At 44.0% G+C, this 25,616-nt stretch overlaps 1 protein-coding gene across 1 annotated transcript in view; it reads right to left on the bottom strand.

The window, feature by feature from the left end:
* The window catches only part of SMC4 (structural maintenance of chromosomes 4), a 97,372-nt gene that overhangs the window by 24,359 nt on the left and 47,397 nt on the right, over nt 1–25,616 (bottom strand). The window contains exons 13-18 of the mRNA XM_077488063.1: nt 19,858–20,019; nt 19,543–19,768; nt 15,423–15,502; nt 15,176–15,328; nt 10,467–10,593; nt 3,137–3,326 (exon numbers count right to left, since the gene is read on the bottom strand). Of these exons, the coding sequence (XP_077344189.1) occupies nt 3,137–3,326; nt 10,467–10,593; nt 15,176–15,328; nt 15,423–15,502; nt 19,543–19,768; nt 19,858–20,019 (938 nt within the window). The remainder of the gene's footprint in view (nt 1–3,136; nt 3,327–10,466; nt 10,594–15,175; nt 15,329–15,422; nt 15,503–19,542; nt 19,769–19,857; nt 20,020–25,616) is intronic.

Raw genomic sequence — 25,616 nt, forward strand, 5'->3', positions numbered from 1 at the left:
AATAACAAAAAGAAAAAGTTCAGGCAGATGTGCCTGATGTGCAGATTGGTAACCTCTGCCTGTGGGTCTGAAACACTCATTCGAGAACATGTGACCAAATGAAAAAAACATATGTAAATAAAATCACTGTGGCCAATAGTGGCACAATTTAATTTTTTATTATTTTATTACATAGGGGGAAGGATGGTTTGAAAAAGGGGTTGAGGTCGACCGATATGGGTTTTTCTCTGGGCGATGCCGATATTTAGAAATCATGGCGGCCGATAGCCGATATATGATGCCGATTTTTTTGGGCCGATATGTTAGGCCGATTTTTTATTTTTTTTTAATCCCCCTTGATCTCATAAAATTTAACACACCTTTCCCACTGGGGCATTTTTCAGGCGCTTTTGGGCTAAAAATAGCGCCTGTAAAGTGCCTGCAAAACGGCTCCCCTGCAGTCTGTGTGAAAGACAGAGTGCTTTCACACTGAGGCGATGCGCTGGCAGGATCTTAAAAAAAAAAGTCCTGCAAGCAGCACGTTTGGAGTGGTGTATACCGCTCCTCCACCACTCCTGCCCATTGATATGAATGGGCACCACTGCCGAAGCGCATGCAATGCGATTTGGCAGCGGTGCTTCACGGGCGCATTTAACCTCTTCCTCGGCCGCTAGCTGGGTTATATGTGCCCCACTAGCAGCCAAATAGCACCGCTAAAATGATGGTAAAAAGCCACTAAAACTTGCAGCATTTTACCATCAACGCCTGCCCGCTCCAGTGTGAAAGCAGCCTTCATAAGTGATACAGAAATTTTCTTACATTTAAACATTTATTAAACAAAACAAACCTCCAATCAGTTTACTTGTATGTACGATTTAGATTAAAAAAAAAAAAAAAAAAAAACTATATATTAAATAAAAACAGGTTAAAAAAAAAAAAAATGGGCTAACTTTACGGTTTTTTAATTAAATTTTTTTTTTAAATAGTGTATTTTTTTCCCAAAAAAATGCATTTGAAAGACCTCTGTGCAAATGCCGTGTGACATAAAATATTGCAACAACCGCTATTTTATTCCCTAGGATCTCTGCTAAAAAAATATATATAATTTTTGGGGGGTCTAAGTGATTTTCTGGCAGAAAATACAGGATTTTTACTTGTAAGCAACAAGTGTCAGAAAAGATTTAGTCTTTAAATGGTTAAACTGAGAACTCTACACACAGAGTAGTTCATTCATTCAAGTGTAAACATTGTATCTTTTTGCTCTTTTCTTGGCAGACTGCCCAGAGAGGAGGAAAGTCGTTTCTATGACAACTCAGGCAACTTACACTGACTTCTATTACAGAAGTCATTTCCAAGTCCCGCTGTTCTAAATCGGCCTTTTTATCAGCACAATCAGCCAATGCCGATTAATTAAAAAACGGCAAATATCGGCCGACCTCTATTGAGGTGTGTATCTAAATGAGAACATGATCTTCAAAATTAGAACAGACAAAACACTCCTATTCAAGTCCAAAACCTCCACCTGTTTTAAATACTATTTAAGATACTAAAGAGATGGTAGTGCACACCATGCAGACTACAAAGAATGTTCCCACTGAGTTCAGAATTATGTTGAAAGTGTGGTGATGTCAAAGGGGACATACATGTTTTTTGGGTCCTGTTAAACTGCACATTCTGCTGTGAAGAAAGGTGCATTGCCCATAAATTTAGAGACCATGAGCTTCCATCAGATCCTGCCTTCTTCCTGCTGCATCATAACTTCCCTAGCTCATCTTATCAATGCTCAATATTGACAGATGTAATCAACGCAGCACCAAGCTGTATACCAGACTCTTGGAAACAGTGGATACCCTCCACTGTCATGCAGCTAGATAAAAATAACATTTATGAGATGAAAGATCTACTAGTGACTGAAAAAGGCTTTTGTGAAAAATTATGGACATAGGTTTTATTGGGACGAGTGGTTATATACTTCTGAATACAAGAAGCTGTTGGGAGGCTTCATAAGGAGCATCTTTTTTGAGTAGCTTGCAATGTATTTCTTGACCTTATAGTGAGGAGAGAAGACCCCCCCCCACACACACACACACACACACACACACACACACATTTTATTGTAAACTTCCTTTACACCCCTTCTCTGGTATTAGTTTCTATGCCCTCTCTCATCATCCTAGTCTTCCTTCTCCCTTCTTTTCTATCTGGACCTCTCTACCCTCTTATCCAATAGACCAGTGGTAATCAACCCTGTCCTCAGGGCCCGCTAACAGGCCAGGTTTGCAAGATAACTGAAATACATCACAGGTGATATCATTTGCTGCTCAGTGATTGCAGTATTCTAGTCTGCATCTCCCCAAGGTAATACATAAAACCTGGCCTGTTAGTGGGCCCTGAGGACAGGGTTGATGACCACTGATCTAGACCCCCCACCCCTTACTTGCAATGGTTCAAGTATATTTAACTGAAGACACAATAGTACCGTGGTATCAGATAGATATTGTTAACTGGTTTCATTAGTTCTTTTCCATGTATTGTCTTGGCAATGGATCCCATATCTTCTGGATATCAAATGATTTGTATACCTTTTACACTGATGAACATTCATAAAGAATTGGTGAAAAAAAAAAAAAAAAAAAAAAAAAAAAAAGAAATAGATGTTGAGGGAGACAGACTGGTCTATACTAGATATCCAGTTTAAGGCAAATCAATTGACCAAAACAAAGCAGTCACAGAACATGTAGGGATGGAATCTGAGTTAAGCTGGGTACACACTATTAGTTTTTTTTCAGTCAACCCCACAAATCGGTCGAAAAAACAAAAAAACGTTCAGCTCCCGTCACAGCCGCTGTACTAACCATGCGAGTGTAATTCAGCAATTCTGCCCCCCCCCCCGAGCTGTTATGTTCTGACAGGGGGAGGCCCCCATGCCAGAACACTCCGATTAGTGCACTCTGCCATTGGCTGAGAGCGCTGATCGGGAGTGGGTTGGGTGCTGTTTTTCAAGCATGCACACGGGCCGAAAGTCAGCTTTTTTTTTTAACCGGCTGTTTTCCGACATTCGGCCCGTGTGTGCCCAGCTTTAATGTTCATGTAGCTGTAATAACGCAAAAAAAAAAAAAAATTATATCTTGTGTACTCATGTGGCCTTTTTACATACCTATCAGCCGTCTTGATGGACACTTGAGCTTTTGTTATGGAAGATGCACAATCATCAATCTCCTTGTTGATCTTATCAAGCTTGTCTTGTTGGGCTTTCAACTTGTGATTGTTAATGTCAACTATGAGATTATGAAGCCTTTTTACTTCTGCGTCAATTTTTCCAGCTTTTTCTGCAGCCTTTTCAAATTCTTTAATTAAAACAAAATGGAGCATTTGTAAACAAACAAACAAAAAAACGATTTTCTTTATGGTGATCTGACTAAAATGAACTCCAGTAGCACACAGGAAAAACCAACATAGCATCACTAAACCTCCTTGGTGGTAATCCCGAGTCTGGCTCAGGGTTAAATTGCAGTACCATTAGCAGTAACCCCGAGCCCCACTCAGGATTGCATTGTAGGATCCTGGTGCAGGTTACTTGCCCTGTCCCCAGGATCCTGCCATGTCCCCCCCACTGTGTCCTCTGCCCCTGTGCGTCGGGGTCTGTTCCCTGCAAGCGCCGTGACACACTGGGGCAGAGCCCAGCGGCAAATTCAAAAAGTACAAAATTCATAACACATACAGTACCATCTTAGAGATTACATTAGTGTATCAAATCATTTCACATCCCTTTTGTCCCTATTGCTTTGTCCAGTGCCCTGCATGCACTTTTATATTATATACTTTCTGAATAGTGGGGAAATAGATATTATTCGATTTTTATTTTTTATAGTTGTTATATTATAATTTATGATTTCGTGATTCAAACTTTCATACCCGGGAGGTCTACTAGACTCTTGTTTGGACAGATTTGTGTGTGTTATTCTTATGAATTACAGGCCTTCAATATAAAAATGCAAAATTTCCATGCAAAACAATTGTATCACGTTGAGACCCAAAAATCCAACATAATCATACTGCCAGGGTGGCTACAGAACTCATTCACATGTCTAAAATGCTGGGTTTAGAAGAATACAGCATATTTTGTACACATCTAAATGCAGCAATATAGGAAATCAGAGAGACCATACACATAGCTGAATCTTTAAACAAAAATGCACAAAAAAAACTATCCCAAATACCGCTGTACTTGGGATAGAAATTATATATACACCATCTCACAAAAGCGCGTACACCCTTCACATTTTTTTAATATTTTATTATATCTTTTCATGTGACAACACTGAAGAAATGATACTTTGCTGCAATGTAAAATAGTGAGTATACAGCTTAGTCATTTTTCCTCCCCGGTGTCATGTGACTCGTTAGTGTTATAAGGTCTTAGGTATGAATGGGGAGCAGGTGTGTTAAATTTGGTGTTATCGTGCTTACTTTCTCATACTGGTCAATGGAAGTTCAACATGGCACCTCATGGCAAAGAACGCTGAGGATCTGAAAAAAAGAATTGTTGCTCTACATAAAGATGGCTTAAACTAGGCTATAAGATTGCAAAGACCCTGAAACTGAGCTGCAGCACAGTGGTCAAGACTACACAACGGTATAACAGGACAGGTTTCACTCAAACAGGCCTCACCATGGTCAACCAAAAAAGTTGAGCGCACGTGCCCAGCGTCATATCCAAAGGTTAGATTTGAGAAATAGATGTAGGAGTGCTGCAATCATTGCTGCAGAGGTTGAAGGTTAGCCTGTCAGTGCTCAGACCATACGCCGCACACTGCATCAAATTGGTCTGCATGGCTGTCATTCCAGAAGGAAACCTCTTCTAAAGATGCACAAGAAAGCCTGCAGTTTACTGAAGACAAGCAGACTAAGGACATGGATTACTGGAAACATGTTCTGTGATCTGATGAGACCAAGATAAACTTATTATGTTCAGATGGTGTCGTGTGTGGCAGCAACCAGGTGAGGAGTACAAAGACGTGCGTCTTGCCTACAGTCAAGCATGGTGGTAGGAGTATCATGGCCTGGGGCTGGATGAATGCTGCTGGCACTGCAGAGCTACAGTTTGAGGGAACCATGAATGCCAACATATACTGTGACATACCGAAGCAGAGCATGATCTCCTCCCTTCTGAGACAAGAACGCAGGGCAGTATTCCAACATAACGACCCCAAACACAGCTCCAAGATGACCACTGCCTTGCTAAAGAAACTGAGGGTAAAGGTGATGGACTGGCCAAGCATGTCCCCTATTGAGCATCTGTGGGGCATCCTTAAAAACGGAAGGGAGGAGCCCAAAGTCTCTAACATCCACCAGCTCTATGTCATCTTCATGGAGGAGTAGGAGAGGACTCCAGTGGCAACCTGTGAAGCTCTGGGGAACTCCATACCCAAGAGGGTTAAGGCAGTTCTGGAAAATAATGGTGGCCACACAAAATATTGACACTTTGGGCCCAATTTGGAAATTTTCACTTAGGGGTGTACTCACTTTTATTGTCAGTGGTTTAAACATTAATGGCTGTGTGTTGAGTAATTTTGAGGGAACAGCAAATTTACACTATTATACAAGCTGTGCACTCACTACTTTACATTGTGAGGGATGTACTCACTTTTCACTTTTTTGAGATAGTGAGTGTGAGTTTGTGTGTGTTTACACACACACACACACACACACACACACACACACACACACACACACACACACACACACACTAGGGGTGCAACGGATCAAAAAAACTCACGGATCAGATCGTTCTTCGGATCAGAGTCACGGATTGGATCATTTTTCGGATCAGCAAATAATAATTGAATTTGCAAAAACCTGTGAAAATTCCACCACCATATAGTCCCCACTGTAATATCCACGTCATCTCCCCCAATGTAATATTGACTGAGCATGGCTGGGTATCGGCAGAGTGTTGGCAGGGTATCGGCAGAGTGTTGGCAGTGACTGCACTTGTCACAAAGCAGCGCTGTGGGCACTACAGATGCAGCCCACAGCGCTGCCATCCGATCTCTCCCCTCCATTGTACAGATCTGTTCACAGAGCAGAGAGAGGAGGGATCACATTGTAAACGGCACCGGGTGCACCAAGATGGTCGCCGCCCCGAAACTAGGCTCAGCATCCCCTTATTCTCCATCCCTCTCTTAACCACTACACATGCATACATTGATTTATTTCCCAGCAAAACAGTGCTGCTGCCTTGACTCCCAAGAGCATATTCACAAGCTGGGGTTGAATCAAAAAAGGAAATTTGGACACATTTCTGGCCGTCCGAGTCTGGATGTAGTCAGATGCCTTACACCAAATGTATGAAACCCATTACATTATGAAAGGTCAAAAAATTGGGTAGCACTGTGGCTAAGTGGTTAGCACTTCTGCCTAGCAGCACTACGGTCATCTGTTCCCTCAGTTTCCTCCCACACTACAAAGACATGCTGGTAGGTTATTTGGCTCCTTTATAAATTGACCTTAAAGCGGGAGTCCGCCGTTTTTTTTTTTTTTTTTAAAAAGCCAACAGCTACAAATACTGCAGCTGCTGACTTAAAATAATGACACTTACCTGCCCAGCGCGCCCACGATGTCGGCACCCGAAGCCGATCTCTCGATCGTCTCTCGGGTGCTGCCGCCATCTTGGGTATGGGAATAAGGAAGTGGAGCCTTTCGGCTTCATTTCCCGGTTCCCTACTGAGCATGCGCGAGTCGCACTGCACAATAAGGATGGTCCCCGCTGTCTCTGGGATCCGTGTGTTTCCCAGCAGGTAGCGGGGGGACTTTCGGAAAGGGGCGTACCTTCTGCAGAATCTACGCCGGAAGTGGGTGCAGATACCTGTACTGTACAGGTACCTGCACCCCCCTCCCCCCTGAAAGGTGACAATTGTGGCGCCGGAGGGGGGGGGGGGAGGGTTCCAATGAGCGGAAGGTCCACTTTAGGGTGGACCTCCGCTTTAATATGTATAAATACAAGTTAGGGACCTTAGACTGTAAGCTCTTTCAGGGCAGGGACTGAAGTGAATGTACAATATATAGAAATTGACAAAGTTTTAAAAGTATCCCTAATAAAATAAAAAATTATACTTCATTCATGTTTATGCCACAGTGACATGCAGTGTAATTAGTTGAGCTGCAAAAAATGTAAACTAAACAAAAAGAATGGGTGTATCAGAAATGAATCCTCCCTAATGGAACGGTCACTTGTAGATCACTCACCTTTTAGAGTGTGGTTACCGTAGCCAAAAATTGATAAGCAAAACATGACCTGGTATAGAGCACCAGGGAAACGGTTACAATGGTAACAAATGGATCATACTAGAGTATCTAAAAAATATATTTAGCAATAAGGCAAGAAATGGCAAAATGTAAATTTGTCAGCCATCAAATCATAAGTGACAATTAAGACAATTGACTAGTGACAATTAAGATATTGAAGTCTCAGTAGGAAAAGGCTGTGTGGCTCCAAGGAAGGGGAGTGGAAAGGGAATAGGGGGGAGCCAGCTGGTGTAAACTGAAATGGCAGGAGCTTGGATGGCTCAAGTGGAACTACTGGAGGAGGAGGAAAATTAAAGCGCAAGTATAGAACAGAGGAACCAAAAGATCCTGTAGTGCTGAGAGCCTAAGTACATTGGATGAAACTGCACAAATTGCATGAAGCTTATTGTTGGTAATTCAAATCCTTGTATTCAGATAGAATGTACTTATTAATTGTGCTTGACAACTGCAGGAAAAGTTTCTCTGGAAAACCAATGCACCTGTATCACTGCTGAGATGTTTACCATGATAAGCCAAAATACCATCAAAGTGATAACATAAATTGCCTCTGAGATTGATAAATTGCATGTTATGTGCGAGCGGATTGGGGCAGTGAGCTTCCTGTCATAGGCATTCAACAATTCATAGGTATTCAACACGCATGTGGGAGGTACATTACTGTTCCCATGCTGCCGATGTCAACTAAGGCAAGTCTCTGCTACCTGGCCCACATGTATTGTCACCAAAAGTCCATCAAGTAGGGAGGAACTGAGCCGCCAGCTCTGAGATGCCATGCAACTGTGCAGCATCTCCCGTCTCCTACACTCAACCAGCTGGCCAAACACAGAGGGGCTTGCATAGGTGGTGTCACGTGATTATCGTGACGTGCATAAAAATGTAGCACGTCTGCATTTTTACACACACACACACACACACACACACACGCACCATGGCCTCCAGCATTGTAGTGTAAACAAGGCACATATAAAACAATTGTTTTCTATATATCCTTGCACTGAGACCGTGTTGATCTTTACGGATCAGTGCTGCTAAATAGAGATTGTGTGAACAAGCTCTTCACAGTAAAAGTATAGTGCTCAGTAGATACATAAAAGATTCATAATACTGCTCATGTGACATTACTGTAAAACCCTAGTTGAAATGATGCAAGGGAGTATAGCATGGGTAACGTTTCTACTCATAGGTTTCCTGGCTTTTTCAATTTGCATTTTATGCATTAAAGCAGTGTTCTACCCAAAAAAAAAAAAAAAAAAAAAAAAAAAAAAAAAAAAAGTTTCCTTTAAATGACTTCTTTAAACCTATAAACATTTAGGGAGGAAAAAAAAAATGTTTATACTTAACCTAAACAACTTGTTGTTATGCGGTCAGAGACTGGGGACACGGTACAGGAGACGGTCAGAGACTGGGGACACGGTACAGGAGACGGTCAGAGACTGGGGACACGGTACAGGAGACGGTCAGAGACTGGGGACACGGTACAGGAGACGGTCAGAGACTGGGGACACGGTACAGGAGACGGTCAGAGACTGGGGACACGGTACAGGAGACGGTCAGAGACTGGGGACACGGTACAGGAGACGGTCAGAGACTGGGGACACGGTACAGGAGACGGTCAGAGACTGGGGACACGGTACAAGAGACGGTCAGAGACTGGGGACACGGTACAGGTAAGTATGTCAGCCCAGGGGGACATGGGGTTGTGGTTCAGTGCCAGGAGACATGAGTCCGTGCAAAATCAAGTTAGTGCCACAAGATATGGCAAAGTGGGTTAGAGCAGGTAGACACAGGTCAGAGCTGGAAGACATAGGCCAAGAGAAGAGTCGTGCTGGGAGATTTGGGGATGAGGGTCAGTGCTGAGAAATTAGGGCCAGCATTAGGAGACGAGGGCAGGGGTCACAGGTCAGTGCTGGGAGAGGCGGGGGTCACAGGTCAGTGCTGGGAGATGCGGGGGTCACAGGTCAGTGCTGGGAGATGCGGGGGTCACAGGTCAGTGCTGGGAGATGCGGGGGTCACAGGTCAGTGCTGGGAGATGCGGGGGTCACAGGTCAGCGCTGGGAGATGCGGGGGTCACAGGTCAGCGCTGGGAGATGCGGGGGTCACAGGTCAGCGCTGGGAGATGCGGGGGTCACAGGTCAGCGCTGGGAGATGCAGGGGGTCACAGGTCAGCGCTGGGAGATGCGGGGGGTCACAGGTCAGCACTAAGCACGGCTCACACCCCCCATGCCGCCTCCCACCGTCCTTTTCCCGAACACATCCAGCCTCCTCTGTTGCATCACATTGAAAGCGTCACTGACAGGAGCCCAGCCTGTATTACAAGTGATGCCCGGATGCCCCCCAGACCTGCAGAGACAAGCTGTAGAGGAGGAGCTGCAAGGACAGCATGCTACCTGATGACACCCAGCTCTGGGTGACCCGCTAGAGGGGATAGGAGGAACCGTAGCCATGTGACCGGGGTGAGAGCTGACGTTGTGGTACCATGTGACCTCCGGAGAGAGGGCAGGAATGACAAATGTGTGGTGGGGAGGGAGGATAAGACAAGGTGCACAGAGCTAACTGTGTGACATTTTCGGCGGAATTAATGGCAAGATTTCTCTTTCGGCAAATTGCCAAAAAGGCAATTTTAGGCGGCCGAAATTTTGGTGCATCCCTAGTTATACATATTATATATATATTCTTTGAAGAATCTGTTTAACACTGTATACTCTTATTTTAATTACATTAAAAATAATACTAGGATAAAAAAATAAAATAAAAAAAAAGTTATCACGAGAACTTTGCTTTAAGATAAAAAGCCTTCTGTTTGCAGCATCCCAATACTTACCTGAGCCCCATTTTGATCAGCGATGTGCACGAGTGCCTCAGCCGTCCGGGACTCTTCCTCCCAATTTTCAGGGACACAGCTCCCGCTGCTGTCAAAGTTGGATAGCAAATAAGAAGGGAAGGGGGGAGAGCAGGGCCGAACCACGGCTCCAGGGCTGAATGGACACACAGCTGCGGCTCAGGTGCCCCATAGCAAAGCTGCTTGCTGTGGGGGCACTCAAGGGGAGGTAGGGGCCAGGATCCCCGACAAGGAACCCAAGAAGAGGAGGATACATTTCTTATTTTTAAAGGGGGGGAAAGGAATTTAAGAGTTAAAAAAAAAATGATAACACAGATTTCTATACTACAGAATCACATACCCTTTTTACACATTTCCACATTTTTTTCCATCTGTTTTTGTTGATTCTTGTCAGGTGCAGTAGCAACAACATTGACCTCCAACTCCTTCACTTGAGCTTTGAGGTGTATTTCTTGTTCAGAAAGACTCTAAAAAAATAAAAGAAAAATCAATAACTTTTAGAAACATTCACATGCAAGAATTGAAAAATGAGACGTAGGAGGGCAATATATTAACCCTTTCATGACTAAGCCTATTTTTGGCATTTGGTGTTTACAAGTTAAAATCCATATTTTTTGTTAGAAAATTACTTGGAACCCCCAAACATTATATATATTTTTTTTTAGCAGAGACTCACACGGTATTTGCGCAGCGGTGTTTTAAACGCAACTTTTTGGGAAAAGGGACACTTTCATGAATTAAAAAAAAAAAAAACGTAAAATTAGCCCAATTTTTTTGCATAATGTGAAAGATAATGTTACGCCGAGTAAATAGATACCAAACATGTCACACTTTATAATCGCACGCACTTGTGGATTGACGACAAAGTACAGTACCTAAAAATCTCAATAGGCGACGCTTTAAAAATAAATTACGGTTACCAGGTTAGCGTTACAGAGGAGGTCTAGTGCTAGAATGATTGCTCTCGCTCTGACGATCGCGGCGATACCTCACATGTGTGATTTGAACACTGTTTACATACGCGGGCGCGACTTCCGTATGAGTTTTCTTTGCTTCGCGAGCTCGCGGGGATGGCGGACGCTTTAAACATTTTTTTTTATTTATTTTAAAATGACTAAATTGTTTAAAAAAATAAATAAAAAATTTGATCACTTTTATTGCTGTCACAAGGAATGTATACATCCCTTGTGACAGTAATAGGTGGTGACAGGTACTCTTTATGGAGGGATCGGGGGTCTAAAAGACCCCCCACCCCTCCTTTACACTTCAATGTATTCAGATCGCCGAAAACTGCGATTCTGAATACCGTATATTTTTTTTAAACCGGCGCCATTGGCAGCCGAGTAAACGGGAAGTGACGTCATGACGTCGCTTCCGTGTTTACTATGAGGAGACTGGAACGAAGCCGATTACAGCTTCATTCCAGTTCCTCCCCAGCGGCATCACACACGGAATCGGTGCTCCCGATCGAACGGGAGCACCGGTAACAGCGGCGGGAGGGGGGCGTCCCCTCCCGCTCCTCCGGCATAACAGCCGAGCGGCTTTTAGCCGCATCGGTTGTTATGGCTGGAAAGCCAATCGCCTGCTGAAAAAAATGGTACTGGGATGATGCCTGCAGGTGCGGGCATCATCCCGGTATAGCCCCCGGAAGCAGAGTACGCAGATGTGCGTACGCTCGGTGGGAAGGGGTTAAAGTCTGTATTACCAGATTACAGCTGAAATTACTTGGCCATTATTAGGGATGCATCCATATATTGGCCAGCGAAAATTCTCAGCGTTTGGCCGGTAGGGGGGGGGGGACACCATCTGTTGCAATTAGAGAGAGTGTCCCAACTCGCAATCCTGACCCGATAAAATGGAGGGAAGCCTTGTTTCTGTCAAAACAGTCAAAGGCTTTGGATCTCAGTGGTGCTGTACACTGGAGGAAGCTTGTGTCTGTGTCCATCATAATCCAGGAAAGAGTTGGGCCGCTTCCAAGATGTTGTGTGCATTCACAGAACGGCATCTGGGTGGGCCTGATTATGTGCCCCCCCAGCAACAACCCCTGAAAGAACCGAAATAAATGGCACAAAGTTCAAATCACAATGGTGCCCGATAAGCCACTCTTCTCTTGTGACTGGCAGAGAGTCAAACGAAAAGCCAACTAAACCTTAACTGTGAACAGAGGTTCCCTATGCCCCAAAGAGGGGGAGCAACATCATGTGGGACTCTTATGTCAGGGACAATTACTAGTGAGAAGGTTTTTATTGCAAAGCTACAGACTCTCAGGAGCTAGCCCAATCATTGCCAAATTTATGGTCAGGCATAACCATCCCAGGTGTCTTTATTCCCCTGCAATGGACGCCGGCTCTTGACCTGTATAGCACCTCTCAATGCAGTGCAATAGTGTGCCAAGGTGAGCACTTCCTGTAGGACCCAGCGCCAGTTAGCAACTTTAAAGGCTGTCGCTGCTCTTCTCTTTTGTGGGGTCTGGGTACAGTCGCTCTTGACATAGTCAAGCCAAGAGAGCCAGATAAATGATGCCAGGTTAAGCCCTTAAAGTGAGATTCCAGTCAAAACTTAAAATTTGCCCATGATTAGTAGGTTAAATATGGAAAAAGGACTACACAGGTGGGCCAAGGGTTGTGTTTAAAAATGGTTTAAGAGGTAATGGCCAGCTCTCTTTGTCCTGGAGCCCAGCCAGCATACAGAACCCGAAAGGAAGGACTTCTGGTATTGTATCAGCCCTGTTCTTTTGTTTCATAGGCTCTTTAGTATTCAGTTAGTGTTTTATGTTAGCATTTCTACTTTCTTGGTAAATAAACAAGACCTTTGCTTCTTGAGCATTGTGGTTATTTCTATTGCTAACATTGTTTTTATATCCTCACCATTATAATCAGAGCTTTGATAGACTAGATATTTATAGGAATAGTCATTAAAATACATATTTATAATAAATGGGGGAAATCCAAAACCAACTCAAAATTTATTTCACAAACACACACACTGCAATGTACGCACCAACACATGACACACGCTGCAATATATACACCAACACGACACACACTACAGGGAGGAATCCAATATATTATACTGCAGCCTTTGTGTTACACACTAAAAGGCTAAATCATGTAGAGTTCTTTGCTGGTCATGCATTAATCTTACACTGCAATGTTGGATCATGTGGAGCGCTCTGCTCGTCATGCGTTGCACTTACAATACAATGTTAGATCATGTAAATTTCTCTGCTTGACATGCGTTACACTCGCACTACAAGGTGGTATCATGTGGAGGTAATAAAAAGTGTTCATTTTAGACTGAGCAGAGACCCCAGTGTACTTCCAACTACACTGACAATTCCCCCTGCGCACAGAGCCCTTCTCCCGTGGTAGTCTTGATTCAAAGCCCTACAAAGTTATACTGCAAACGTGCACTGGACCTCCCAATCCTCCTGTGTGAATGGTTCTTTGTTTTTAGTTCTTAATTTTCTCATGAATGAAGATGCACAATGCATCCTTATTAACGAGAGAACACTGAGCAGGAACCTATGATCAGCTCCTCCCATCCTGCATACGTCCCCTGTATACACAGGAACAGGGTCACTTCCTTGAAGTGATGTCACTAGCCTTCAGTAACCGCAACCATTGGCTGCTCTTAAACTCAGAAGGGAGAGGGATTGAAGTCATGTAAAGGGCACTGGATACTGCAAAATATGGTAGAGAAAAAAAAAAAAAAAAAAAGGATTTCTTTTAATTTCGAGGCAGAAGGCTGATTTGGCCTACATTAATTAGTGCAGGAGAGAATTGAAGTATTAGGCTTTACTTCCACTTTACAGCAGCAGAATGCTGTTTAATAATGAAAGCAAAGTAACTCCTGGTGCTCAGCTTAATCAGCCTACTCAACAGAGTGAGTCTCTGCAGACAGGACAAAAGTGAAGGCAATGCCATGGCTCTAGACCTGAAAACAGTATAAAAACCTTTACTAATACTTAAGTGCCACAAGCAGAACCCAGCACTTGAAGGTCATATTCCAGGCTAGCCTTGCAACACAGTCCAGTGGAGTCCAGGTACAGCACTCCAAAGTCAGGCTTATAAAAGGTTCATCAGGCACCCTACCTTCTAGAGAACAGCTCAAGCAGTGGTGTAATGAGGAATCTTCATTGAAGTCAATGGGGGAATAAATCCAAGAATAAATTGGAGAAAAAAAAAAAAAAAAAACTAGCAAAAATTGGTCAGACTTTCTTTACAGAGCTAAACAAATTAAGTCCATCCTTCTAGGACTCTAGCAAAAAATAGAGGCAGGTTTAGCTTACTGTTTTTGCCCATTTCTAATACTCCGCATTGACATTTATACAGCGATCAGGGCAAAAAATAGCTAATTACTGTATGTCACTGGCAGGGAAGGGGTTAAATACTAGGGAGCGATCAAGGGGTTAAGCATGTTCCCTCAGCTAGTTCTAACTATAAGGGGGATGGGCTACCACTGACATGACAGATTGACGTTTCTGATGACAGGGAACAGTAGATCTCTGTCATGTTACTAGGCAGAACAGGTAAATGCTTTGTTTACATAGGCAGTTGCCTAGATAGGTCAGTTTGCGCAGGCATGCCATTCTGCCAGTGTATATCAGCGTGAGCCGGTCGGCAAGTGGTTAATATGGTGTGAGAACAGTAGCACAACAGCAAATGCTATTGTTTCTCGCTCGTTGCCATTTTGGCATGCTGCAGAATTTGTAGTAGCATATCCTAACCCTAGAGACCTTTAACATGTTCTTTATCCAGTCAAAAATTAAGGCACTGGGAAAAAAAGTGCCTGGACTCCAGGGATGCAAAAACATGATGGCATGGTTATGATGTAAATATGCAGTAAGTCTTTCCCACGGCAAGGAATTTTCCCAGATATTTGAGCCCACAGCTTAGGGTTGCTTATCATGCCACTAGCCTTTAAATGAAAGTGTTTGCAATCTCAGCATTTCATATTCTGGATATGTGCCTGCTGTACTATGTATTGTATGAAAAACAAACCTATGCTCATTGTATTGCTTCCTTTGTCCTTCCCCCCCCTCTTTACCTGAAGATTTGCTGTGAATTTTTCAAAAGTGTTTTTCATCTCCCGAGTGGACTTTCGCAGTTTAGAGACTTCTTCTTCAAGCTGAACTTTACGTTCTTGAATTACTGCAGCTTTCTCAGAGTCAGACCTAAGTTTGAACTCCATCTCTTGTAACTATAATATACCAGCAAAAAGAGAGCGTTTAAGAAATATAAATGTTCAATGGAAACAATAAAAACCCCACTACACTAAAAACAAGATTTCTAACCTGTTCTTCGGAAACTTCAACTACAACAGAGTTTCCCATCCTGCCTTTCATCACCTTTCCTCCACCACCAGTCATTGTACCTAGAAATAGTAGAAGGTTACAAAAATGCTACAAATGAAAAGAAAAATATGAACTACTGCCACAGTAGATTAAGCAGCTTGTGTCAAAATAAAACAAGGATTTTGACCCACTTCTAGGATTTGTTTACACTTGCGGAAGTCTCTGAAAGGCAATCAACGGAGGAACGCTTTTTAGAGAGCATACTGCTGCCTCCCGAATGCCTGTCTTTTTTTAAGCCAAACTGGAAATTTTAATGGGAACACCACACCTAGCATATGGCTTGTGGTTCCGGCGCAATCTCATTCATTTGAATAGGTCGAGTTCAGTGGCGTTGAACATCGCGTTCAACATCACTGAGCACAACCTATTCAAATGAATGGGATCATTTTAGCTGTGGCCGCAAAGTATCGCAGCAAGTGTACGTCATCTAGTCACAATGTTACTTTAAAAACAGAACTTTACCTAAAAAGTTCAACCTCTCCATTTCCAGATTTGGAAGCTTTTTTTCCCAGGGAGTGGTTAGTTTGGACATGTACCTGCTCCCACTAGGCAGTCTGAATGCAAAAGTTCAGTCCCTCCTCCCTGCCCACAACCTCCGGTGTCACGCCACATGTCATGTCACAGAAGGCTGAGAGTTCATTCAGAAAGTGACTTGCACATACACAGTGGGAAGCCGGCTTTGAGCCAGTAGGATATCACAACTGGCTTCCCACACTCAAGATGGCGGCACCAGGCAACCAAAGAATCAGCCCTGGTGATGACTGGATCCCTAGGCTGGAGAGTACCTGTTTATTAAAAGTCAGCTGCTACAGTATTTGTACCTGCTGACTTACAGACAAAGCTGGAATTAGTCTTTAAAGTGTTGCTAAACTCAGGAGCCTGCATTCACTATATCTGGTCTCACACAGTACATGGAAAAGCAATTATTTTTGTAAATATAAACTCCTAAATACCTTTTCTCATCAGCAGCCAGAGTAGTCTTGTGACTTCTATCAGTAAACATTAAAGCACTGGTTAAAGCTTGTAGGAGGAGTTTTCATTCTCCTCCAATTGTCCTATGAGGCTGTAGGACTCCTGGCCCCACTGTCTGGACAGTGCCAATTGGCCCTGTGCTGGTCACATGCACTCTCCCAAGAAAAAAAAAAACCCACTAGCAATTCGCAAACTGTGCATGTGCACATGCGCCCAAGGCTCTGTTCTATAAGGAAATGGTTTGGGGACTGTGGAAGGGGAGGCTCAGAGAAGACAGGATCAAACAACCTTTTTACACAATGCAGAGGATTTACCCCTTAGACCTCTTTCACACCAGGGCGTTTTGCAGGCGCTATAGCGTTCAAAATGGCGCCTACAATCCGCCATAAAAAAGCTGCACCATTGTCTGTAGTGTGAAAGCCCGAGGGCTTTCACACTACAGCGGTGCGCTGGCAGGACATCAGGAAAAGTCCTGCCAGCAGCTTCTTTGGATCGGTGTGTTTACCGCTCCTCCCCATTGAAATCAATGGGGCAGCACTGTAATACTGCTGGAAAAACGCCGCTATTGCGGCGTATTGCTGGCGGTTTTAACCCTTTCTCGGCCACTAGCGGGGGTAAAAGCTTCCCGCTAGCGGGCGATATGTGCCACAAATCTGGCGGTAAAACACTGTTTTACTGCCGACGCTATGGGCGGTGTGGTGTGAAAGGGGTCTTAAGTTCCACAGTGAGTATAACAAGCATGCTTTACTGAATATACACACCGATTTTACTGTTGTGACTTTAGTAACACTTTAAAGTGGTCGTTAAGCCACTGTACTACAAACATCTCAACCCCCCTGCTAGCTATCCTTATATATCCTAGTGCCTGTGCCGAGAGGGGGGGAAAATAAATAAATAAAAAAAAGAAAAATCAGATTATACCTTACATTAGAATGTCTCCCAGCACTCACGTGACTTCTCGCCTCTCTCCTCCGACAGCTATAGCAGGCAGGGCCGAGCACTCCCGCTGACGTCAGCCGGGGAGGAGGTGATGACGAGATGAAAGAGTGCCGGGGGACACTTGGTTATAAGGTATAATCAGCATTTTTTTTGCAGCAGCAGCACTGGCACTAGGATAGATAATGTTAGCCAACAGAGGTGATGTGAGGTTTGATGTACAGTTATAGCAGCAGGAAGTGAAGGGGCGGGGAGCATAGTGGCACAGACTAGCTGACAGACAGGGAGAGCACAGAGGAGAGAGGACAAAGGAGAGCAGAAAGGAGAGCTGCGGATGACAGAGGCACGTAAATGGACCACGGTGTCAGGGCTCAGCAGCAATGATATACCATGGGGGGTGGTCACAAACGCTTTAAGCTGGGCAGCAAGGGGACAGTGAAATCGCGTCTCAACCGCCTATATTTACAACTCCCCGAGGGCATGTGTAAATGAACCCTTAAATCTTTTCTATACCCAAGTATAAAAATGTTACATACGGCACTACTTGTCCTTCTTAAAGATTTTTTTTATTTTCGCCTCGTCATCCTGCCAGTAACATCTCCTGACAACGCTCACTCACTGTACTGTATATCTATCTATGGAGGAGCAGCATTTATACTCTGTTATAAGACTAGAGAAAACTTTCCCCTTTCACGATCTATATAACATAGGATTGAAGTGTACTATAGTGGACATAGAAAGCAGAAAACAACGATAACTGATAAAAGTACAACACAGAAAGCACAAGATCACACTAGAATTCTATCAGGGTAAACAAGTATTTGTACACAACAAAAGCTTTCAAAATGGTATATTTACTGGGTCAAAATTTATTTTTCAGTGTTCAGGTTTACATTACACTTAGTCCAACCAACCAAGTCCAACCTCTCAATGTTTCTTTGCTACAAATTTCAGAAATCACACCCAGCAGGGGCGATTCATTATAAAGCAAGTTACCGAGAGGCACACATTTAGTGCAAATCGGGCAGTTTCGTAAAGGATTTTGGACCGCTGGATATGGTGAAAATTCATGGTCACATCCCCATGCCAGTGTCCCATTTTAGTCTCTTGGGATACACGAGGACATGTGGGTGCAGGTCACCAAACACACACAGGCTGCACCTGTGCATTCCAGTCCCGGTAACAGACAGCCCAGCATGGAGCCAATTGTTCCATGTGAACAGGGCCTAAGGGTGTAATACCTATTCTCTCTGCCAGGCTCCCACCTCTGTTCGACTGGACCACAAAACATCTCTAAAAAAGGTGGCCATGCACGATTCAGCTTTTTTGTTCAATCGGCTGTAGGAAAAAAACAAAAAACACCCCCATCTCCCCCCCCCCCCCCCAAATTTGAGGTGGAAGTAGGAATCTTTCCTGCTGAACTATTGTATTCTGACAGTATACAGATTTGTTACTATCAAAATACATAGATATGTGATGCAGCCTATTGTTGGTGGCGCTGATCGAGCAGATTTTAGCCGAAATGGCAGTTGAAGAGAAGTAGGTAGAGTGGCCTCACAGATTGAAACTCCTTAGTCCCTGCTGAACAGGCTTCATTTCAATCCACCTATGAACAACTTTAGACGTTCTGGTCAGTAGTTGCAGCCCTGCACTGTATGCGAGGACAGTGAGGGCCTGCCCACAACCAAGCCCCATGCAGTGTGATAGGAAAGCATTAGTGGTCCTGTCTGGGGAGATCTACCTGCTCTCCAGGTCATCATTGTCATGGGAAAAAAAGAAAAGAAAATAATTGCATACACATCTGTGCATGAAGCTACACAGGTGTCTTTCAAATTGTACACAAAGTCGCACTGACACAACTTTGAAATTGTGCGATTTCACAGCTGCAGTCTGTTGTGTCTTCGGGACAGAGAATGAAAAGAATTTCCCAAAAAGAACAGTCAGCTGACAGAACTATAAACTCTTCAGCACTCCACAAAACTGAATAATTTTTTTTCCTGGAGTTAGCATTGAAGACTTGAATATGCGACATTACTAATCGTGCAATTTAAATTACGTTTTTATGGGTTTACGCAATAGCAGGAATCAAGCTAAAAGTGAATCAGGAGATTTGTACACACACACACACACACACACACCATGAAGCCCTTACCAGACTGCTCTATAATTTGCCCTTGCAGAGTCACCACCCTCCATCTTTTGTCTTTCTGAAAGGCAACTTTAGTTGCTTGATCTAAATTATCCGCAACAAGTGTATCTCTCAAGGCAAAGTAGAAGGCTGGTCTTATGTGCGCATCCTTAACTTTCACCATATCAAACAAACGGGGGATGTTTTCCGGGGTTGATATCTTATTCATTCCTTTCTCCCACGTATTCATCTGTAAAGAAAATTAAAACGTACATGATATAACTGTGAACCAAATACTCCACATGATTTACATTTTTTTTTTTTTTTTAAGAAAAGTACCTTGTCTAAACCAATAAATGTTGCAACTCCGACATTCTGTCTTTTCAAAAAGTTAACGCACTCCTGTGCTGTGTCAATAGTATCCACCACAATATGATCCAAAGCTCCACATGACGAGGAAATTGCAACATCGTATTTTTCATCAATAGCTCCGAGGTCCCCCTGATAGCAGAAACAATAGTTAGCCATCAATGGTACACATTTGATTTACAAGTAGGTTAAAAAGATAAAATAAATTAAAAACATTTTTTTAGGTGCTGCGCTACCAATATCAAAACGTGTCAGACCTCAAACATTTCCTGAAGGAAGTAGAGCGCACGTATGTCAATGTGATATCCACCTGTAGTTACCATCTCCAACCTTTGATTTACTGTTAAGGCTCTAGAAACACCAATTGAAGGATCACCTTCCAATATGTAGGGATTTTTAAGGCACCATAAAAAAACAGCAAAATTAAAGTGGTTGTAAAGTTAATTTTTTTTTTTTTTTTAAACAAACATGTTATACTCATCTCCACTGTGCAGCTCATTTTGCACAGAGTGGCCCCGAACCTGGTCTTCTGGGGTCCCTCGGCGGCTGTCTCAGCTACTCCCCGCAAGTACTACTCACGTTCATGCGAGCTCCCTCGCATGGCGAGAAGCACTTGCGGGCGCGCTCCTGTGATACAGCCGGAAGCTATAGCCACTCACTGTATCACTCAGCCCCGCCCCCAGGGCTCGCAGAGTCTTTGGATGTGATTGAAAGCAGCGTGAGCCAATGGCTACGCTGCTGTTAATCCATCCACTCTAGCCAATCAGTGGGCAGGCTGAGTGGCAAAGAGGATGTCGGAGGCGAGCGCGGGACTTTCGAGGGGTCAGGTAAGTAAAACAGGGGGGCTGGCAGTGTCAGATGTTTTTTCAACTTAATGTATAGAATGCATTAAGGTGAAAAAATATTTACCTTTACAACCCCTTTAAGTAAACTAAAATATTTATTGTAAATCGTTAAAATACATGACTGACTAAAGAGTTAGGGAACATGGAAATTTTGTAAAATATGATATTACACCAAACATTACAGGATCTGATAAATCAAATGTTAAAATAAGTACAGATGGGTGAATGCTAATAAATCCTGCTTTTAATAGCCGCTGACACAGTTGGCAGTCCTCAGCTGCTTCATCAAGGGCACCGGGGGAATATCACATCAATTATAGAGAACGACCACTAGATTCTGAGAAGATGTCACACAAAAAGAGTTTAAGGCCATCACCCCCAAAAGAATGGCGGGGGAGGGCAAGTTGGACACTGGACCACACAAAGGAGGGAACCAAGGCCATCATCAGCCACCCAAGCACCATAGTCAGTGTGGCAGAAAATCCAGCATGGCTCAGGAGCAAGTAGCGGCATCCTCTTCCCCTCTAAACACCATAAGGCAGTCTGAGGAACACCCAAATGCAGTACAAGAAAATAAAAAACAAAAAAGGGCAATAAAATGCCATTTACAGAGCCTTTCAACCAACTGGCATTTGCGGAGGCAGATATAACTGACCCTATAGAATGTACAGAAAGCATATTCAGAAAATTAGGTTGCTGCTCTACAGATTTAAAGTGGTAATAAACATTTTACATAAATCCCCAGAAAAATTACCATCCTCAGGTGATAATATTAAAGCAAAATCAACCCACAAAAGCTGTACTTCTTTAGCTGCAGCTCAAATTTCTCAGCTTTCAGGGAGGCAGAGGATAGGGATCTAATATTACACACCCCACAGCAGAGAGCTCACTGTAGTCGGAGACCTGAGCTGAGGGTATGGACACCCCCCCCCCCCCCCCACGCTGAGCTGTCAGCCGCTGGGCTTCTCTGTGTAGGCGGGTCCAGGAGACAAAGGACAACAGAAGCCCCATAATAACTATGGGTGACGTCACTTCCCCTTTCATTTGACAGCCGTTGTCATCCGTGTCCTCTGCAGAGCTTCCGGCGCTGGAGATTGGGTGGGAGTGGCTCAGATCAGCTTCCAAAAAGGTATGCATACTCACCTTTTCTTTACTGGGATAGAGAGGTTGGCGTTAGATCCCTGGTGTCTATAGATGCAGGGATTTTACATTTTGCATGGACTTGCACTTTAATTTGACAGGGAGAAGTTTAAAATTCCTAAAAAAAATAAAAAAAATTAATTTTTTTTAAAAATTTAACTCACCTCTAAATGCCTGTTGCTACGGGGTCCCTTGTCGTCTACCTCCTTCACTGCCTGGGCAGGTGACATCACGGCACGGGAAGGGCTCAACTCTGCCCCCTCCCTGTCAGTCATCTAGGACACGTGACAGGTCCCAGATGACTGCGCGGCCAGTGAAGGCACGATGCGCCGCACGGGCATGTGCAGTGGGTGCCCACAGTTGCAATGCCGGCGCCACCGAGCAGAGGGGGGCTGAGCGAGGGACAGGTAAGTGTCCAATTATTAAAAATCAGCAGCTGCTCTATTTGTAGCTGCCGACTTAATAAAAAAAAAAATGAAGGGGGAACACTCCTCTTTAAAACTCCCCCCTCCTAATACCTATGCTAACTAGCATGTGGAAGAAAGATCTATATACTAAACTATTTTCAGGCTGCTCTGGTCACGTGACCCCATGTCATGCAGTGCCGGCTGCAGGGGGGATAAGAGCGCTCAAAGTGGTTGTAAAGGCAGAAGGTTTTTTTATCTTCATGAATTCTATGCATTTGGATAAAAAGCCTTTTGTGTGCAGCAGTCCCCCTCAGCCCCTCTCTATCCAGCGATGTTGTAGGATTGTCTCAGTTGCCCAGGACTCCCCTCCTTATTCGCTGAGACAGCAGCATGGTGCCATTGACTTCTGCTGCTGTCAAAGTCACCCAGTCAATGAGAAGAGAAATGGGGGTGAGGGCGGGCCGAAAGCTCTGTGTCTGAAGAAATACACGGAGCTGCAGCTCAGCTTGGGTGCCCCCATAGCAAGCTGCTTGCTGTGGGAGCACTCATCAGGAGGGAGGGGCCAGGAGAGCAGAAGAGGAGAATCCAGGTTGCCCTGTGGAAATCCACTACACAGGGCAGGTATGACTGTTTTTAATGTTAAAAATAATAAACAAGAGACTTTACAATTTAACAATGGCCCAAATTCCTGAGCGATGACATCATGCATGGGCATACTACAGTGCCTTGAAACAGTATTAATACCAGTGTTAAATTGACATTTTCCACATTTTGTAATGTTACATCCAAAAACAAATGTATTTTTTTTTTTTTGTGATAGACCAACATTAAGGGGACAATAATTGTGAAGTGGAAGGAAAATGATAAAATGATTTACAATCTTTATTTACAAATAGATATCTGAAAAGTGTGGTGTGCATTTGTATTCAGCCCCCTTTACTCGGATACCCCTAACCAAAATATAGTGTAACCAATTGCCTTTAGCCACCTAACCGAACCAAGTCTGTTACTTAGTAAATCGAGTCCACCTGTTTGTAATTTAATCTCAGTATAAATACAGCTGTTCTATGAAGCCCTTAGGAGGTTTGTTAAAGCAGAGTTCTGCCCAAAATAATAAATAAAAGAATAAGTCAGCAGGTATAAGTACTGCAGCTGCTGACTTTTAATAATCGGACACTTACCCTGTCCTGGAGTCCAGCTTTGCGGGGGAACTTAGCCCAGGCCATCTCCCATCCCTTTCTGCGGCACCGGCATTGTCACTGCGGGCGCCTGGCTGTGGCTTCACAGCCGGACACGCACTGCACAAGCCGCGACTGGCTGGGCAATAATCTAGGACCTGTGATGTATCCCAGATGATTGCAGAGAGGGAGGAAGGAGAGGTGAACTTCCTTCTGGCACCGCGGTGCCCCGAGAGGAAGTGGGATTTATGGGATTTTTTATTATTCATATTTTTTTTTTTTTATTGGTAATGGTGGCGATCTGCAATTTTTGTGACTACTATAGTATAGAATAGTAACAGTGACTGCAACATTATGGCGGACACATCAGACACTTTTGACGCTATTTTGGGACCATTGTCATTTATATGCTATAAAAATGCACTGATTACTGTGTAAATGACACTGGCACGGAAGGGGTTAAACACTAGAGGGCGATCAAGGGGTTAAGTGTGTCCTATGGAATGATCCTAACTGTGTGTGTGTGTTTTTGTGTGTGCGTGTGTTTTTGTGTGTGTGTGGTGGATTGTCTCACTAGAACATGACAGAGATCACTGCCCTGTCACATGACAGGGAACAGTAGATCTGTCATGTGGCTAGGCAGAACAGCGAGATGCCGTTTACATAGGTATCTCCCCGTCCTGCTGCTCCGTGACATGATCGTGGGCCACCGGCGGACATAGAGTCTGCGGGACCTGTAGGCATGGTCGCGGAGTACACGGCGGGCGCGCCCACAATGCCGCCATTTAAAGAGATGTACCTGTACACCCATTTGCCCAGCCATGCCATTGTGCTGATGCATATCCCCATGCACTGGTCGGCATGTGGTTAAGTGCATCATAGAAGGCGGGCCTGCGAGCAGAGTACACAGGAGATCCGGCTCTGTCTAATCCGGCAGTTGCATCCACTTGCATGTAATCTCTCAAGCAGCAATCACATGCAAATGATCACTACGTGAGCTAGTACTCACTAGTAGACTGCGGCATAAAGAAGGCAAGTAAAATGACAGATTTGGGTATTAATGTTTTTTGTTTTTTTAAAGCGGAGGAGAGGATACCGTCTGACAGGTATGCTGTTCCCACTTCCGGGAGAGAAGGCCACGGCCTGTGACATCACCGCGGGGCTCCCTCCTCCTCTTCCTGTCGCCGGGCCAGTAGGAGAGAGGAGCGGTGCCCCGCGCATGTGTAGTATGGTTCCCAGTATGAAGCCGCAAGGGTACACTGCCGGGTACCCCTACCCGCAATGGCAGCATCTGACAGCTGATGGAAACATCAGCTGCGGTGCCGACATCGCTGGACTCCAGGACAGATAAGTGTCCTATTGTTAAAAGCCAGCAGCTGAAATATGGCTTTTAATTTTATTTTTTATTTTTAGGTGGAACACCGCTTTAAGTATCTAATATCGAACTAGATTTGGTTCTCTTGCGATTTAATAAATTTTTACTGTTGCTGGAAAATGTGGCAGTTGCAACATCAACAATTCTATTTATCAACTCTACTTAAGGCTAGACTCCAAAACCTAAGCATTTCAGCATGGCATGTATCATCAACATAATAGACAATACAATTGTAATGTGATGCAATATTTGCCATCAATGCCTTCTCCAACAAAATTATCGGGGGGGGGGGGGGGGGGAGGAGAGGCATCCAATAAAGAAGAGACTATGAAAGAAGAGAAGAGACTAAGGAGGCTATGCTTGCAAGTTTGTTATATAAGAAAGGGACATCTCACACACAAAAAATATATACACATATGTAGCTGTCCAAGTATGCATTTGTCTAATACTTCCAGGTTTGGGTGTCTTAGACCAGATACACATTTTCTGCAGATTTTTGTCTTCAGATTTACTAAAACCATATGAGATCAAACCTTAACCCCTTCCGTCCGACCTATAGCAAAATGACACCTGGGTGGTGGTTCAGTTATCCTGACTGAGCGCCATATGACATCCAGCAGGATAGCTACCAGCACGCACCGATCGGTGTGAGTCTGACATACTGCTACACCGATCTCGGTAAAGAACAAAGAACCTCTGACAGAGGCCTTTATCATGTGATCAGTCATGTCCAATCACAGTGTAAACAGGAAGAGCCCTGTATTGGCTTTTCCTCTCTCGCATC

This window comes from Lithobates pipiens, unplaced genomic scaffold, assembly GCF_037356315.1.
Source record: "Lithobates pipiens isolate NorthernLeopardFrog02 unplaced genomic scaffold, aLitPip1_a1.2 Scaffold_18, whole genome shotgun sequence".
NCBI lineage: Eukaryota > Metazoa > Chordata > Amphibia > Anura > Ranidae > Lithobates > Lithobates pipiens.